Source organism: Archocentrus centrarchus, chromosome 14 (genome assembly GCF_007364275.1).
Source record: "Archocentrus centrarchus isolate MPI-CPG fArcCen1 chromosome 14, fArcCen1, whole genome shotgun sequence".
NCBI lineage: Eukaryota > Metazoa > Chordata > Actinopteri > Cichliformes > Cichlidae > Archocentrus > Archocentrus centrarchus.
The window spans coordinates 27135230-27153992 of record NC_044359.1 but is presented as its reverse complement, the minus strand read 5'-3'; the positions used below and the strand labels follow the sequence as shown (position 1 = coordinate 27153992).

The window sequence follows — 18763 nt, the reverse complement described above, 5'->3', positions numbered from 1 at the left end:
GATTGTACAACAATCTACAATTTTGTCTTTGATCATGGTGATATTGTGTATATGAATGTTTCTACATCTACCTTGAAGCCTTCCAATTCTGTGTACCACAGTGCACGGCAATTTATCAGAGGCAATTCTTTTCTTACTCACCATTGCATCCTATATGAAAAAGTGGGGTTGCCCTCCCTAGCAAGTCAAAGACAGCACCAGTGTATGTTTACTTACAAGGCTCTACTGGAAAGATTGCCTGCTTACTGCTGGTCCTTGAGTGAATTTAAACAGTGTCAGGTCACAGGACACTAATGTTACTTGTAACTAATTCACACTGAACCTGGAAAAACTGCATTTAAATAAATACTTTGTGTGTGGCGTATTCCATTTATGGGCAGCAAACACTATGAAGCTACATTTTCTGATTTCAAAAGGAACCTTTTGCCCATATTTTTCATAGCTTGTGGTCATGTATGTCTGAATTTTTGCATGTTTTTTGTGCACGTCTCTTGGAAAAGATCTAAATCTCATTGACACAACTTGTTTAAATAAAGGATACACAACAAGTTGTTCAAAGTAAAATTGTTTAGCACCAATACAGCACTCCTTTCTAAGTTATTCTGTTCTATACAGTTCTAAGGTTTTTCCCTCATGTAGTTTCTGATTTAAAATGTCACAATGCAAGTTTATGCAGTCTATAGAGAACATGACAAGGAAGCAGAAGATAATCTACTTGTGTGCAGGATGGTTTCCATTTCATCAGGTTAATGAGTGCATGCACCTGCTGCTGTAAGATGCACTTCCATAAATTAACCTTACTCAGAATAATTTGCATGTCACGGTTTGAAACTGTTACCCATGACATTTATAGTCCACAAGAGCTACACTAAATTTTTTGATCAGCAACTCAGTATAAAAAGATTCCTTTCCTTTGGCAAAATCCCAACGATTAAGACTTCTGGTGTCCCAAATAAGTTTGATACCTCATTACCTCTGAGAGTGCAGGGGGCTTTCCCTTGATAAGATTAGCTATACTTTAAAGATCTCCAGCTGCTTTGACTCTTCATTATCACTAGAACTGTAGACTTATTTGAGTGGCAATATTTAAATGTGGGCAAAAAAAAGTATATACTATCAGGAGTTTTGATGAAGCTTCAGTTCTTCATGTAGGCTTTCAAGCAGTTTCCTGTTTAAGTGATAAAGAAAAAAAAAAAAAAAGTGCATAGTTTTTTTTTTTTTAATTTAGGATCACTGCTGCCTAATGACAAGACGGCCTACAGTCTAAATACTGGACTTCAAATTCTCTCCCTCTGCCTGAACCAGCTGCAGAAGTGAGCACCAGATTTGGGCTCCTCTGTTTCAGGTTTTATTTTAGGAAAGGAGGTCAGCCAGTCACCAATGCAGGGTGTCAGCCTACATGTTGACACACAGCTATAGAAGCAGAATATGAATAAGTCATGAAACATTAAGAAAAAGGGGTGGCTTAGTGGTTAAAGCCAGCGACCACATACATATGCCGCGGTGCAGGCGGCGCAGGTTTGAGTCCCGACCTGTCGCCAATTTGCCCGCGTCTTCCCCCGTATCTTTCCCTAGTTTCCAGTCTTTCCTTTACTGCAAATAAAGCCACTGTGGCCAAAAAAATAAATAAATTTAAAAGGGGGACACGTAAAGCTAGAATTTCTGTAAATACATTTGTTTATGCCAAGTTTATTTATAAAGCACTTTCAAACACAGCAACCAAGAGACCAAGGCTAGTTTAAACAGCAGTAGAAGCAAAGGTCCTTTCAAGTAGGGCTACAGTCAAATCATTAACAACCTGAAATTAACCCTCTGACTTTAACTAAAACCCTAACAGAGATTCAGGCAGCTTTCCATAGCGCTGCCACATTAACTTCATTTTCCAAGTGTGCACAGTCCTTACACAGCACCACTACAATGCAAGCAGTGAAGGCAGCATAAAAACAGCCCCACTGTGCTCATTTCCGTGTTCGTATTATCCTGCTAACAGTACAATAGCATGAGCAGACAACAGTATGAAGTCAATATTTCCCATTTTGTTTCAGCGGAAGGAAAAGCAAGCTCGAGGCTGGGAAGCAAGTAAACGCCACTTCACAAGAAAGGATCCTATTACCTGAGGAACAACTGTCTCACAATCCCACCTGAGAATAACCCTTAGATCAACAGGGAGGACAGAGAAGTATCATTAACTGTGGCCACAGGGCAGTTTTTATTTAAAAAAAACCCAAAAAACAAAAACCAACAACCCAATAATGTAGTTTCTTACCATAAACATAGTAACAATTTCATATTTGCTCAAACACTACCGACATGTATGCATCTGTAAATCATAGCTGTGCTTCAAATACTGCTTTGGCTCTAGGGTGTGTTCATTCAATCTGAGAACACAGTTTGATGTTTTGCTCATGCAGAACATACCTCTGACCACACCCAAACCAAGGAGAGGTTAGCCTGTCTATAAATGCATAAAGTGTAGCTTCAATCCTGGACTAGTCCAGGACACGCGAAGCTCTGCATCCTCATTTTCCATGTCTCCATGGGCACATTATTCATTCACCGGCCATGCCATCAATTAAGCCCAGGGATCCCCATAAAGAGGCTGAGAGTTGGGCACCCAGCCACAATGACATTCTGTGGACCCATTTGACCAGAACCTTGGGACACGCATCCTCCTGTTACACTTCCTATTTCTGTCCCATAAAAGCTGTTCCCATTAGTTTCAAGAGGAATTTGTCACTCATTTGGTTACCGCTTCCTCTCTTTTAAAGCCCATCTACTCTGGCTGAAGCTCATTCACTGCCTGCCAAAGCACAAACAGGCCATCAGGTGATCAGGGGTGTCCTAAAAATCAATCTATGATGGTGCAATTAATTATAAACAAATAAACCAACATATTACAAATACAGTTTGTATACTGGACACTTAAACTGCTAAAGGGTATGCATTTCGCACTTTAATTTGAGAGGCTCTGCATGCCTTAACATCTGAAAATATTCTGCTGTATTCACTGATCAGGTTAACTGGCTGACTACAATACACTCAGAAGTACTGTCATCCACAAAGTGTTAGATCTTGCATGTTATATTTTTGGTGCTCAAATATAATTACAAGCCTCAGGCCAACATCTGCAGCGTGATTAGACAAACAGCAGCAAAATGTGAGACTCAGCAAAAGCTGTCCAATTCAAACAAAAATTGCATGTAGAAGCTTGAAACAGCACAATTACCCCTCCATCTATTTTTTGCACCAATTGCTGTAATGATAATCTTACATAAGAAAATATTTGGTCTTGTTAAAACCACAGAATTGACTAGTATCCACTAGAGGGCAAACAGCAGAAAAAACAAATCCCTTTTGAGTATTTACTGAAGTAGGCACCTTCACCACTTGGCTACACTAAGAGCATTCAGTGTAGCCAAGTGTATTGTTCAGGACTCAACAGGTTTTAGTGTACTCCAAAACACAGTTGTGCAGGGGCCACGTGGCAACAAGCTACATCACAGACTTGTAACATCTGTTACGTGCTACACAGCAGCAACAGAAGGAAGATCTACCTTCACCTACTCTAGGTAGTGTTCCACCAGACCCTGTTTAAGACTGGGGAGGGATATGACACCATAACATTGCACAGGCACCTTTAAAAACCAGAAGGAGTCACTAATGCATTGGCTTCCTATAAGCCAAACATGCTGGGCTTAGAAATGCAAGAGAAATTATCCTAACAAACATTTCTTTTTAATTTTACATCACATCTTAGCATGCAACAAAGCTATACTTTTAGTTGTAATTACAAGTTTAACATTTCTGTATTTCTGATTAAAAACAGGAACACAAACTGCTATGCTATAAAAGGAAATGTCTAAATTTGATACAATGTAGAAATTGGCATTTACAGTTAAGTGAAAAACAAGTTCAATTGTATTCCATTGTTACACATGTTGCAACACTGTGCTTTGTTTAGGCTTGCAACTGCATTCTGCCATTTCCTGTGTGAGTGTGAAGTCCCAGCTTGCCATTTTTACCATGAAGAAAAATTATGCAGGGAGTTCAGCACCTGCTTTAAGAGTAGTCAGAAATGTGCAGCAGAGTATAAGTAAACATACACAACAGTGAGTAGTGTGATTGGCTTACCATGCTGCCAGCCAGTGCTGTAGACAGTGAGTCTGGGTGCTCCTCTTCAGATCCCTCCCTCTCCTCCTGCCTACTGGGCTCTGCCGGGACAGCGATGCCTCCTGCCAACATTTAAAAAACAAACAAAAAAACAAAACACTTCAAACTTGTGTGTGGGTGGCTATGATGTGTGTGTGTGTGTGTGTGTGTGTGTGTGTGTGTGTGTGTGTGTGTGTGTGTGTGTGTGTGTGTGTGTGTGTACGCACACCAGCCATAATATTAAGGGCTGTATTACAAACCCTCTTGGACCCAATTACAGAATAAAAACTGGCACTAACACAATACTGTTGATCAAGTTGAGTATGGATGTACTTTTATTTTACAGAAATGACCAAGACAGGACCTCGTAATCCAAAAATTCTCCAGAAAGTGTCAGGCATGCAGGTTTAACTGGCTGCCTGGGACAAGAAGTTCCCTCTCCAAATGAGGTCAAATCACGGCACACACACACACAGGCACATGCGTGCAGTCTGACACCGTGATAGAAACTTCGGCACAGATCTGACATGGCCTGAAGGGAAAAACTGATTTCCCGCAAATGCAAACTCAACATTCCTCTGCAGATTATCAGCAGCCAAACAGATAATAGCACAGAAGGTAGGAGATGTGGACAAACTCCATAACTCTTTTTTGGGTGTGAAGTGCTGAAGTGGATATCCTCATCTCCTAATAGCTTCTAAAACACCTCACAGACAGGACAGTGTAGACTGAAGCACAAACCTACACTTTGTAGGTTTGCATTTTCTACAGAGATTGTGTATTGGTCTGCATTTGTCACAAACAGGTGACCTACAGCTCATTACGATCTCAAAACTGCAGAAAAACAGGGCTGAATCTGCTGCTTGTGCAATGACTTCTGCATTGGACAGTGTGTCACACTGGATATATGAACAGTGACATGCACTCCATGCACAGCTGTATACAACGAAACAATAAAAACACACTAGCCTGAAACCAAACACTTAACGATTGTATGAAAGGCACTGATATTGCACTCTTCCTTCCTGTGCATATACGAGCCAAGCTGGGAGGGCGTGACTACGATAACTAAGCTTATTATGAAGAGAGCAGCACATACGCAGTCAGACAAAATATGGACAGTCTTTATTTCCTAGTGTAAACAATCAGACTTAAACACACTGATTGCATGCAAGGACACAGCTTGGAACAGGATTTTAACTGTGCAGTGCCTTCGTCTCACTTCTCCACACTTTTTTTTTTCAACTCGACACACCCCCTTTTGCACACAGCTCCTCAAAGAACGAAAAAAAACAAAAACAAAAAAAACTCAACTCGTAAAATAGTACTCACAAAGCTGACATCTTACCTGTTCAAAGTGCTGAATCAAACTTTCTTTAAAACTTCTGTCTAGCTTTTGGGGTTTGTTAAAGCTCAGAGTCTTGCAGAGTAGCAGCAGTCTCCGTCTCCCAAACACATACTGGTTGTAATCCAGTGCATGACATGCCTCCCTCCCTCTCACACTCTGTCTCTATTGCTTACTCGTTCTCCCTCCCACTCATGGTGAAAGAAGCCATACTACAGGGCAGGCACTTAATTCACCCACCTTCCACAAACTCGTGACTCATACGATCAGAAGGGATTGCTTTCGAAACTAATAAGTCATAAATACAGAAATCACATGCAGGCAACTGGAGGTAACAGTTTTCAGAGAGAGAAAAAAGAAAAGAAAGAAAAAAAAAAAAAAAAAAAAGCACAATATTACACTTCAGGTAAGGTGAGTCATCTATCGACTCAGCATAAATAGCTTCACAAGATTTAATTATACAAAAATTGAAATCTAATCTGAAATGGCCAAGTTTTTTTTTTTTTTTGTCAAATTTAGAAGATAAATGATTAAATAAAGCTTTATATTTGAGCCACAGTGTGACTGAAGTAGTTAACAGCAGCTTGACAAATTATTGCCTTCCTGTCAAGAAGGGTTAAATGTTGGTAGCTTTGGTTAGAAGTCCTGTGTACACTGCATCAGTTACAGTTCATTTAAATGCAATGTTAACATGTACCATCCCCATTATATGAAGATATAAAATAAATTTCCATTTTACGCAACCTGAGTGCTTCCAAACAAAGCATAACATCTGAAGTGGACCATCTCCTGCCAGATGCTGTGTGCTTCAGATAATGTTCCAACTGGACAGTCCCAATATTTTTGCACTTTTATTAGGCTAGGCACTGAAAACGGCTTAAGTGATTCAGAGCTTGTTGGCTGAAAACAGCAGCCTTCTGATAAAGAAACTACACTTGAGAGGTGAGGCTGAATCATAAATTCAAGTTGTGGGCTGTGAAACAAAAACAGTGAGCCAAAAGAGATTCGAATTCTCCGTTTTAACTCGTCTTTTCAAACACTTCACTAACCAGTCACATTTTCAAGCATGTCCTAAATAATAATAATCTGGCAGAAAGCATTACACTTAATAGGAAAACTATTCTTTCAGTTAAAAGTATTATCCATGTTCTGGGATCAGGGGACACTTATTCCTCATGTAAATCCAAGACTTCCCGCATTTTCACTTTTTTGTAAACTGAAATACAAAACATTAGAAAGCCCAGCTGCTCACTCTGCTTTGGCAAGGTTTCAGCAGAGATTTTATCAGCTGAAAGAAAACAGACTGTAAATCAAAACACTGATTACATTTCTGCTGTGATAGCTTCTCACTCACTGACACCAGTTTATGGGAATTGCTTGTGAAAACAAATATTACCCTGAAGGCTGCTGAGCATAGGTAATATCATACTGACAGAGCCATGTTTGACACGACCAATTCTGAAATCAAAACTGGAATTCCATAAAGTGTTTCTTTTAATATTAAAAGATAAGGAGGCGATGTTACCATTAATTCCATGTACCAACCACACCCATTCTCAGTATTGTGCATGATTATGCACGTCAAATGTTGTCTCCAGTTTAAAAAAAAAAAAAAAAAAAAAAAGGGGGGGGGGGGGGGTCGATGGTGCCAGTGTACTCAATATTAGTTAAAGGGCTTGATATGGTTTAAATTTTTCTGATGCATGAATCCAAATATAACAAAAGTATAAGGTTGCGTAACTTTTAAACTAAAAAAAATCCATACCCAAAAAGAGGACAAAATCAGGAACTCATGAAATGGGGAAACAGAAGTATGTATCACTTAAGGCCATTATTTGTTACTTTAATCCACTGTGGACAAATTTAAGGTCAACATAGCGGTATACTACTGTACATCATAACAGAAGTGGCCTGCCGGCAAGTTTCTACTAATGTTTGTGTTTATAAACAACCAAAAAAAAAACAAACAAAAAAAAATTGTACACACCATTTTAATGTGTGAATAAACATTTAGCAATAAAAAAAAAAAAACAAAAAAAAAAAAACAAAAAAAAAAAACAAAAAATCAGGAATAAAAAAAAAATGGCTGCGTGTCAATTAAATGTTGCTGCATTTTATGTTTTTTTTTTTTTTATCTCTGAGTCACCTCAAAAACTGGCCACCGTTCATCTGTAGTGAGTGTACTCAGATTGCAAAGTGACTCCAGACCAGATCCGCCCCAGAATCTTTTGCTATCTGGGTATGCTGTCAGTCCACTGTTTACCTCAGCTGTTGATATGCTGGGTGAGAAGCTCACTTCTGACTGATGACAGCAATATCGAGGTGAGTTGTTGAGGATATCCTCAACTTTTGTCGTAAGCGCTGCCATTTTTGCCGCCATTAGTCAGTATTAGAACCACTTCAAAGATAGTTTCACCAACATTGTTGGACTCTGATGCTTAGCGAATAAACTCATACAATGTGATAATGTAATTAATCAAAAGGGAAAGTGATTGTTAGGATGCTCTAGCTTAACATTAGCTGGCATACTGTTAGCTTATAATGACTAGTCGACTGTACGACTGATAGTCGCTATTGTCACTAGTTGGTACCAGACCTAGTAGTCGGTTAGCCTAATTGTTAAGATTTTAAATTGATGCCCATAAATGCTTGTCCTAAATGTTACACAGCGATCTGCCACCAGATAGAGCTGCAGCCCTGACATTTTTATAGAAAAATGACATAACTCTTAATCTTGGCCTGACGTTTTGATTAAGTTTAATATTGTTGGTAATTTTTGAAGTTTTATACAGGTAACCTGAAGCACCTGCTGAGAAACACATTACCTTGCATGCATTTCCGACTACTTCCCAAGTTTGTACAAAGTAATTAAAAAAAAAAAAAAAATCTGACCACAGCAAAACGTAGGGCCCAGCATTTTATTTTTCTGTCAACAAACACTGCATGTAAAACACGAGACACGACCAAAAGTAATTAAAAACATGCAATGCACCTGCACAAGCATAAACGCCAGCAACAACATCGGCCACTTAACGTAGGTTATGTCGTAGCTGTACAAAGACCCGGCGCTGAAGTGTGAATCGGGGTAAGCTGGAGGAGGCGGCTGGGGGATAGGGAGGTCTGGGCTCCACTCCTCAGGCTGCGGCCCCAGCGACCCGGCCCCGGATAAGCGGAAGAAAAAGGATGGATGTTTGTATTGTATTATCATTTAGGTTTTAACTTTTATTAAGATGTGTGTGATGAATTGTAGAACAACGAGCATCGTTTATAATGCGCGGCCCAATGTGCCACTCTTAAGTCGCAGTTTATTCGTTTTTCAGATGATTTTTTCCTCATATTTTAATGATGCCTAAACATAGTTTGTAGTAACGCGTTTTCATATTAAACATCTGTTTATTTTATTTTTTTCCGTCTTGGTTGTCTGAAGTATAACATGCAGTGTTCATAATGCACCATGTGCGGTGCTGCACAGTTAAGACGCATTTACAGTGCGATTCATTATTGAAGAATGCGATTAATTGTTTCAGACATCTTTGTTTAGTCAGTTTTTGACATTGTCCATTAAACAGTCCCAAAATGTAACTTGATATGAGTATTTCTTAGTTTTATACTAGTCGTTTTAGTCTATTTTTTTTTCCTTGCTTAGTCGACAGGAACAGCTATCGTTTAGTCGGCTCATTGTCAGCTGTCTGGAGATGGAAGGCTTGCATGTCTTATATGCTGACACTAAGCAACGGTAACAATATTTATGTACATTTTCGTGTGTTAGAGCCCCGTCTTCAGGAACAGGATGACGTTTTATCGTGGCGTTGACGATTTACTTCGCGTTTTTGTTTCTTTAGTGAAGGGGACCCCTAAGATGAAGAAACACCGATATGATCCTTCATATCTTGAGTCTGAAGCTGCAGACACAAATTTAAAATGGTCTCCATGCAACACAAAGGCCTACGAGTTCAGTTCTCCCCCCGCCTTTGGCGTGCTACATATGGGGCCGGTGTCTAGATTAGGCGGAACGGCGACGTCCATCGCAGCCACCGATGGCGGGGCAACATGGTAGTTTCCGCAAACCGGAGCCCGCTACTCAATATATTTAAATGGATCAAATCTAACTTTATGAGAATGCACCAGTTTGTTGGAAGATGGAATTACACACTAATGTATATTTATGAGTACAATGTTCTTTTTTTCTATTTATCCTCAAAAAAAAATAGCTGACTGCATCTTTAAAACATGAACGTCTTTAACAGACAATCCAAAAGTTCAGGCTTCAGTTTCCTCTAAATGCTCTGTTTCAGGTAGTGTTATTTTCCACTCTTTGGCCTTATATCATAATGATGACATATCCATAATATGGGTATCTCAAACAGACAAACCCTTTGTTTGCAAGAGGCAGCCAATCAGAAGAAAGCTGGCTCAAAGGACAGCTTGTTTAAGAAAGATGAGCCGAGGGGCTGCCCCAAGTCCTGGTATGATAAACAAGGATCATTTCAAACTCTGAATCATGTAAAGAATAAAAATATGGAGCTGGAAATTAGCACGATAGGTCCACTTTACATGAAACGAAAAGGACAAACTACTAACAGCTGCATTGTGAGAGTCCTGTCTTTGACTCATGTGACAGCAAAATTAACCTTTAGGTTGTGGACTGCTAGTCCAACAAAAGCAGCACTGTGATGCAGCATTGCCTGCTAAAGAAGCACATTTTGAAGAAAACCTAGGTACAAGTTTCTTCATTCCTGTATACGAGTATTTAAATAGTTAAAATGGGCCACGATTAATCAAAAGCAGCTGCTGATAAATCACTCAGTGACAACAATGAGTGCCATTTGTTTTGCAGAACCAGTTTTACTTCCCATATAAAATACTTTCGTAGTACAGCGGGGGATTCCGGGGTGTTTTTCTCTGACCATAACAGTCAGTCTAGAAATTTCCAGCTTTCCCGTTAAGACTGAAAGCTCCATTTAAATAACAGGTGACCAGTTTGACTCGTGACAACACAACAGGTGTGAACGAACAATGGAGAGGCTCAAGTTTAAAAACACGTATGGTGAAAGTGAAAGTGGACGGCAGCCCCAGCACAGGCTGGCACTAAGCTAAGGGGCGAGGAGTTGGCAAACCGAAAGCGTGCGTGTGTGTAAACCTAAGCACCGTGCTAGCTACCGGATAGCAACTACTACAGGCTAGTGTGTAAAATTCGCCAATATGTCCATAAAAACGTCAAAACGGCTCAAGACCAACAAGTTCAAGACACATCTGACAGCTTGGGAACATGTCACATACAATATATCATTCAGAAGTTACTTATTTTTAAAAATTAAACCGAGTTACTCACTCAGAAACAATCAGCTGTCACAACGGTGACTCAGTAGACTGCACGACTTCCGCATTCCCGCGTGATGACAACAGCGACAACCAATAGTTAAGTAGGCAACCGAGCACTCGTTGACCAACGACGCTGCAGAATTCGTGACGACCAATGAGAATTGAGAGCAGACAAGCCAGCGAGTCACACACGCCCACAGTTAAGCCAATCAGATGCCACTACTCTCCTCAAGCGCACCAATAGAAAATCACAGCGCGGCACCATCTGGACGCACACAAACAGCGTGAAGTACGTGAGCTCAGCCTCACAAACACACACCAGCTGGAACATAGCAGGGTTTTCACATTCAAGGAACACGTGACGTGTAGACTTAAAAAAAAAAAGTTTAAAAAATATACATTTTTAATCTGTTTGTAAAATAGATACTTTATTGATCCCACAAGGGAAATTATTGTGTTACAACAGCAGGAAAAAAAAATAGTAAAGTCTACAATAAATTAATAACAGTTAAAGTAAAAGTGCCACAGGCGCATAGTGAGGGTCTTATAATGTGGGACCAAGTCCTGTAGCCTGTAGATTATTTAGCTGAAGTACCCAGACACTTCAAGCTGCAGGCGTACCTATCAGGGTGTTTTATTTGTCTCACACCTTAATGACAATAAAAAAAAAAAGAATTGCTAAGTAAAAACCTGGTTTCAATATATTAATCAAAATGTGAGTCCTGGAAATGGAAATGAATGTCGGTGAATAGAATGTATGGAGACACTTAACAATAACTCAAAATCAGAGCATATTTGTTCACTGCGGTTCTGCACACACTGATCTTACAGTGTTAGGCAATATTGCTCCCTCTGGTGGTGGAACATCAGAACCCACGAAGGGCTTTCAGAGACCGGTGTGGGACAATATTTTTTTCTCTCACCCCTAACACCACTTTATTTTTACTTAGTGCAGAACACTCACTTCAGTTCTTCACACTGTATTAGGATTGTTTTAAGCTTTTTATCAGACTCAGTGAAATGACAAATTTGCAAAAGTTTGTGTGTTTATGTGAGAGGTAAATTCAAGAAAAACATCTCAGTATCTGTAAGGTTTTCCCTGCCTTCATTTATTATGTCCATATTTCTGTGACGATTGCATCTCTCAGGACTGACGACAGATTAGACACAGAGCTGACAGGAGAGATGGCAAAACTTGGGTCACTGCTGCCGAAGTTTCAGGAAGAGAGGAGGTGGACAAGTGGGTGTAGATCCCAAAGGACCAATCACAGTTGGTCATCAGGTCGGTACTTATCTGTTCTTCTTTGGCTGGACACTGATTTCCAATCTCTCTCTTCTCTGAGCCGATCTAAAATCGCAGCATGGTAAGGAGACTCGACTATAATCTAACCCAATTATAATGAGCAGATGCTCTCAGTTGTGGACCTTCCCACAGCTGAGTAATTGTGGAGATGATGGCTTCTTCAGCAGATAAGAGCCAATTAAGTCACATTAGAAATACGAGATCTGTTGACTGCAGGTTTCTCTGACTGCCTGCTAATGAAGCTATAATGATTTTTCCCCTTTCCTTCTTTTCAGACAAGCTACACAGACAAAGGGGAGAAGGTGAGGTGAATATTTTCCCTGTGGCGTGTGTTGTTTTGTAATGTGTGTTACCGTTCTTCTTTCTTAATAATCAAGACTGGTTAACTGGTGCAGGAATAAATATATTTATTATTAAAATAGCTGTTATACTTAGTTACAGCGTTACTTGTCACAGAGTAATTTAGGTTTTCCAATGTGAACCTTAAGTTTTGCTTTTACTTGTCAGCCCGCACGGGGGAGGTTTGTCAGGTTTCATCATGTCACCTTCTGGGTCGGCAACGCCAAACAGGTCGGTATCCAAACCGTGTACACATGACCAGACGATTACATCAGAAATTCTCTTCACAGTAAAGACAGTCTGATCACCTCACAGGCAGCCTCGTTCTACTGTGATAAGATGGGCTTCGAGCCCCTGGCCTACAAAGGTTTGGAGACTGGCAGCAGAGAGGTGGTGTCTCATGTCATCAGACAGAATAAGGTACGGAGAGTAACCTCCCGAGTGTGTGAACTGGCAGAAGATCCGTTCTCAGTGCACAAACATAACTGCTCCTGCTCTGCTCTTCTCACAGATAATCTTTGCATTTGAATCGGCTCTTAATCCTGGAAATGAAGGCAGGTTTTCTCAGCAGGTCACTTCAGATTGTACAAAAGGTGACATGAGGTATGCTTGATTTATATTCTGCTTTACCTTCCCCCCAGAGATGGGAGAACACTTAGTTAAGCACGGAGATGGAGTCAAAGACATCGCCTTCCAAGTGGAGGACTGTGACTTCTTATTCAAGGTAACATGACGGAGGACCTGCGTGCCACTTTGATGGACTGACAGACTCAGTTACAGTGCGCTTAACCATCTTTGGACACCATGTACTTTTACTGAACCAGTACACATCATACGGTGGAACAAGAAACACCAAAACACAGATGTTGCAATTACTGCTGTCAGATTGTTTTTAATTATTTATTTAGCAGGAGCATATTGTACCAGATGTACCAAAAAGCTAATTTGTGCACAGATGACAATACGTGCTTTAAAAATAGCTGCACAGGCTGATGAATGACCTCTTTTCAGTTTCAAAGAGACATGAGGGGTACTTCCCAAAGTCTGACCTGCACAGGCCCATCCACTCAGAGTCCTCCTCAGTCATGCTGTTACCACGATTGCTGCAGAACCACTAAACTACTGTGAGCCAAATAATTAAACTGACTTCACACTGGAATAACTTATCAGCGATGTGGGTGTTTAAGTTTTTCATTACCAAATTTTGTGAATTAGTGTAGCTCACAGCTGAAGTGTATCAGTAGAATTCAGTTGAGGGGGCAAAAGTGACTTTAATGGGTGGGCACGGATCCCCGAGGCCTGTCCATGACTATCCAGACTAAGATAAGACGAGATAAGATTTACTTTGTTTATGCCAAAAGTTGGGAAATTCCTGAAAAAGGTTGAGAATTGAGCTATTTTCACTGTAGCAAAGATGCAGTTTGCTTTAGAATGCACATAATAAATAACCATCATGAGTATTAACTTCAGGACAGACAGTAAAGCATTAATATAAATACTATTAACAGAGGATAATTTTACTTAAGTAAAATCTAAAACCTATAAGCATCAAGCAATATTTAACACCCTAAATGGAAAAATTGCATTTAATTATATAACAAGAAATGCACAATTGTAATAATAATAATAATAATGTAACTGTTGCTTAACTAAAGTGTGCAACACTGATGCTGCAGCTGGTAAATGTAGCCTTAATCTGAACTGTCTGCTTGTCTTAAGCTGATCTTAATCCTTTGAAAAGACATCATAATGATATACTTGTAACTTATGTTAAATAGATGCAGTGGAATGAAACCTCTTCAGTTGCCTCTGAATTGTAGCGGGGTTCAAAACTTCAGCCGCTCTTTATGTCAGTAATAAAAGAAGTCATAGATTTGAGCTCTGCTGCGTTTGCATTTGCTCATTTCTGCTATTGTGATTTAAACCTTTTGACTATAGATACTCACATGGGGTAAAATGTGTGTTGAAATCAGGGTAAACAGGCCAGTGTTGTGACAGCTTCTCCTGCAGCCTTGAGGTTTAGCTGCTCATGTGAACTCTCTTTACCTCAGTCAAGGTCAGGCAGGAGATAAACTGCCTCTGCGGACTATCAGGTGGCTGCAAAGATACAGAATCAACATGAGATCAAAAGCCTTGGCTTTCTGAACCACTGTTTCTTAGCTGGCTAGGAAGATATTTTTCCTTTGGCCACTGGAGGGCTTCTAGGAGCCACAGAGACACAGCTGTTGTAAACTCCCCTTACTTCACACTGATCCCAGCATCTCTCCAATGATAGACGGCTAAGGACCGAGGAGCTGTGGTCGTCAAGGAGCCCTGGGTGGAGCAGGACAGCCATGGGAGGGTCAAGTTTGCTGTGATTCAGACGGTACATAAAGGTTGACTCACACTGGAAAGCCTTGTGTAAACACACTGAAGAAACTGGAAGCGAATAATAATGCTGTGCAAATGTTTTGTCCCTAGTATGGAGATACAACGCACACGCTCATTGAGTACCTCGGACCCTACAAGGGCCTTTTCCTGCCAAGCTACAAAGAGCCTCTGTTCAGGGATCCCTTATTAGCTAAACTGTGAGTCTCGCCCATAACACCACCTCTTCTGCTGCAACCTGTCACCAAAATCCCCCTTTTGTTTATTTACACTACGTGCACATGGAACTTCACCTTGTATATAACCACTGCCAGTCTCTGATGACATTTTAGGAGCACAGATTTTGCTATTTTCCTTTTTCTGTGGAACTACAGACTAAAAATTGAACATGAAAGCACATCGTTCAGCACCCTGACACTGTGCCTTTTTCTTTTTTCTTTGTAGCCCACCAACAGGTCTGAACTTCATCGATCATATTGTGGGAAACCAGCCAGATGACCAAATGGTGCCAGTTTCAGACTGGTAGGTCTCCTGTTAGACTGCACGTACACTCACTGCAGACACACAGGGCAAAAGGACAAAGTAAACACACCACGAGCAGTCGCTCCACCGCTGTTGCTGGGAAATGTTGGCGCATGTATTCAAAAAGCGAGCCCTACTTCTCCACAAAAACAAAACATCCAAAGATTTGCTTCAGGAAGAAGTAACAAGAATAAATATAGTTCCTCATCAGTTACAGCGACCGGCAATGCTCAGCTTATGCTCTTCAATTTCCAGGTATCAGGCGTGCCTGATGTTTCACCGCTTCTGGTCAATAGATGACAAACAGATCCACACACAGTACAGTGCGCTGAGGTCCATAGTGGTGACAAACTATGAAGAGACCATCAAGATGCCAATCAATGAACCTGCCATGGGGAAAAAGAAGTCACAAATCCAGGTGAGACTTTCAGAGGTTTGCTCTCTAACAGGGACCCCAGCGGCCTGCAGTGTTTGATATGAAAATTTGTGCATCTGATGTTATTACAGGAATTTGTGGACTATAACGGGGGACCAGGTGTTCAGCACATTGCCCTCAACACGTCAAACATTATCGAATCTGTGAGTTTCGTGTCTAATTAAGAGGAAAACGCCAAATTATTCCAAAGCTTCATGTTTGCAGGGCCAATTTTCTGTTCTTGTCATTAAACAGATAGTGAACCTGCGCGCCCGAGGGATGGAGTTCCTCTCAGCACCCGACACGTATTATGACACCTTGCGGGAGAAACTCAAAACTGCCAAAATCCAGGTGTTGGAGGACCTCGATCGTTTACAGGTGGGGACTGCTTTCAGGCAAGGCTGGTTTTAAAAAAAAAATGTAAACAGACTTTTTCTTTATGTATTAAAATCTAAAAGATCTGTGTTTTCCTTTTTTAGGAACTAAGAATTTTAGTGGATTTTGATGACAAGGGCTACCTCCTTCAAATCTTTACCAAGCCTATCCAGGACAGACCAACACTTTTCTTGGAGGTCATTCAGAGGAATAACCACTTTGTAAGTGACCAGTTAGGCAGAGTACTGGTATAACTTGTGTTACTGGTAAGCAGGGAGTAAGGCTTTGTCTATTTAAGGTCTCTTATACCACACCTGTGTTAATCCCATCGGGCTGGAGGGCAAATATATATAGTTGAGTACCACCTAGGACTAAATTTTTTATTTTTTTTAAAGAAAAAAAAAAGCATCAAATTCACCATTTACATGAAGACTTTTTAGTTTTTTTATGTCACTGAGTGGTTTTTGACTTTTTGAATATCTAAAAATTTTGCTTTTCACTATGTTTGGACATTTTTTTAATTGCCCAAGATTTTCTGTGTGGTGACTGTGCAGCCGAATTAAAAAAAAAATGTGATATGAATGTGATAAAACATGCTCAAAACCAGTGAAACCAGATGTCAATTCCCTCTCAGGTGATACAGTTTTTGAGTGACCAAGTTTCAGTGAATAGGACTGGACCTTTGGGACAGCTGCCCACTGTGACACTGTACCTGGCAGGTAATCTAGCCTTTACTGGTGAGATTTACAGGCCTGGGGCTCCGTTTCCCACCTTCGCCAACTTTAAGAAGCTGAAGAAGAACACCTGTTTATGGCTCTTGCTTATAGCGTGAAGGCTATAAGAGCAGCATACTTGTAAAAGCTCAGTAAATCTATCACAGATCCAGATTAAAAGGCTCCCTGCTTCACAGCGAGGGGGATCTCTGGGTTGGATTGCACCCTGTGGCACTTAATTCATAACACTCAGCACCCGTTCTGCTTGTTAGAACAAGCACATCTTGTCACGCTTCTACAGATGTGAATACAATGCATGAAAGTGAGAAACTGGATCTGAACCACAGCAAAGAATCTCTTAGAGGAACCACGAGCACTTGATCTTTTTGATTATATGTGAAAATATTTACATGATTAATTTGCAAGCGCCGGGTGAGCACAGCTCGCTGTCACCGTGCAGGAGATGTTTGAACCTTGTGAGGATATTTATCTAGCATTTGTGATCCAACATCAAAGTGTTAAACACTCTGAATGCTGTCTGAGAGAAGATCCCTTGAGCCATAACAAATGACACAGAAGAAGGCAGATCTTTGGGTAATTAGCCATCTGTGTGTCTACTCTTTCACCAGGGCTTCGGGGCAGGAAACTTCAAGTCTCTCTTTGAGGCTATTGAGAAGGACCAAGATGCCCGGGGCAACCTCACTGTGCTGACACCCAAAGGGCAGCCCAAAGCCTTCTACTGATCCTTTGACTGCTGCTGCCAAACCACATTGAGACTCTTATCTACGGCTGTGGATTTCAGACGCAATCAGCAACACCCACCACGGCTGCAGTACAGCAAACACACAGTGTCGAATATCGCAGTGTGACAAGTTGAGCGCGTTATCAGACATGCTTTAAGCTGTCAGAAGATTGCACAGTGTTTGGTTAAATAAAGAAACAAATGTGGGTTGGCATGCGTGTTTTGTAAACCGAGGTTCAGACATTAAAGAAATTACTATTACTACAGGATTATTGTTGTTGAAAGAATTCATGGTAACAATATCATCAAATGTCATCGTGATAGCTATAAAAATTTCAAAAAAGTCAAAGTTTTTTTTGTCTGTTTTGGGGCAAATAAGCTCAAAGTGTGAGTTAGTGCAGAGAGGACGAAACAAGGTGCTGTCCACCTCTGTTATAGAAGCAACTCCTATTAGCAGCCATATTGAAATGCACTTACTGTGAATCATCATCTTTTAACTTTATTCTAGTGGACAAAGGGACATAAAAAGTGCATAAGCACATTCAGACAAATATGATTAAAAAATGGCTTAAAAGGAGTTTGCCCACAAATAAAGTTTTAAAAGTATTTTCTCCTGGGAGTTACACCTCTACCGCCATCTTTAATGTTCCCATAAATATCAATTCAGAATCCCTACATTGCCCGCCTCTCTCTCCACGGCTTACAAAGTCTCTGCTGAGACTGAAACTAGCATCGAACACGGACACCACAGTCTGCCCTGCACCAGTGCAACATCCATTATTGTGAACTGCCCCAGAACACTGCAAACCCACTTCAGCTCATATTTACTGTCAGTAACAGCTTTTAAATAACATGAAATGATTAGAATGGAATTTGTTTTAAAACACACTCCAGATTATGAAGTAAACTGATGAGTGAACTTCATCAACACATCCAGTGTCTGAATGAAGTCTAACATGAGCTCGATTCTAGCTTCTGTGTAATGTTCTAGCTGCTAGAATAGTCCTCTCTGAGATTACATCTTTCTCTCTAGGCGTGAACTCATCACACAGATGTTTTTCTTTCTCCCTGGAAGCTGCAGACGGCTGGAGCAGCTGCAGACGGGTAGAGCAGCTGCAGACGGCTGCAGCAGCTGCACCACAGTGTACAGAATAGTTTGTATCTTTCCTGC

The 18763-nt window shown here is 40.6% G+C and overlaps 2 protein-coding genes across 3 annotated transcripts in view; one reads left to right on the top strand and one right to left on the bottom strand.

Annotated features, from left to right (window-relative positions):
* mtmr4 (myotubularin related protein 4) overlaps window positions 1-10888 on the bottom strand; it is a 48956-nt gene extending 38068 nt beyond the window's left edge. The window contains exons 1-2 of one of the 2 annotated variants that reach the window (XM_030745802.1): window positions 10827-10888; window positions 4132-4232 (exon numbers count right to left, since the gene is read on the bottom strand). In XM_030745802.1, the coding sequence (XP_030601662.1) occupies window positions 4132-4134 (3 nt within the window). In that variant the 5' untranslated portion in view covers window positions 4135-4232; window positions 10827-10888. Of the gene's footprint in view, window positions 1-4131; window positions 4233-5497; window positions 5626-10826 lie in introns of those variants that run through there. The other variant, XM_030745803.1, reaches the window with a different exon arrangement.
* Window positions 10889-12110: 1222 nt separating this feature from the next.
* hpda (4-hydroxyphenylpyruvate dioxygenase a) lies at window positions 12111-17799 on the top strand. Its single transcript, XM_030745804.1, has 14 exons — window positions 12111-12180; window positions 12395-12421; window positions 12627-12689; window positions 12774-12878; window positions 12970-13012; window positions 13100-13182; window positions 14734-14823; window positions 14919-15025; window positions 15270-15347; window positions 15603-15765; window positions 15855-15926; window positions 16018-16140; window positions 16242-16358; window positions 17480-17799. The coding sequence occupies exons 1-14, from the start codon at window positions 12178-12180 to the stop codon at window positions 17591-17593; spliced, it is 1188 nt and encodes a 395-aa protein (XP_030601664.1). The 5' UTR covers window positions 12111-12177; the 3' UTR covers window positions 17594-17799.
* The last annotated feature ends 964 nt before the right edge of the window (window positions 17800-18763 follow it).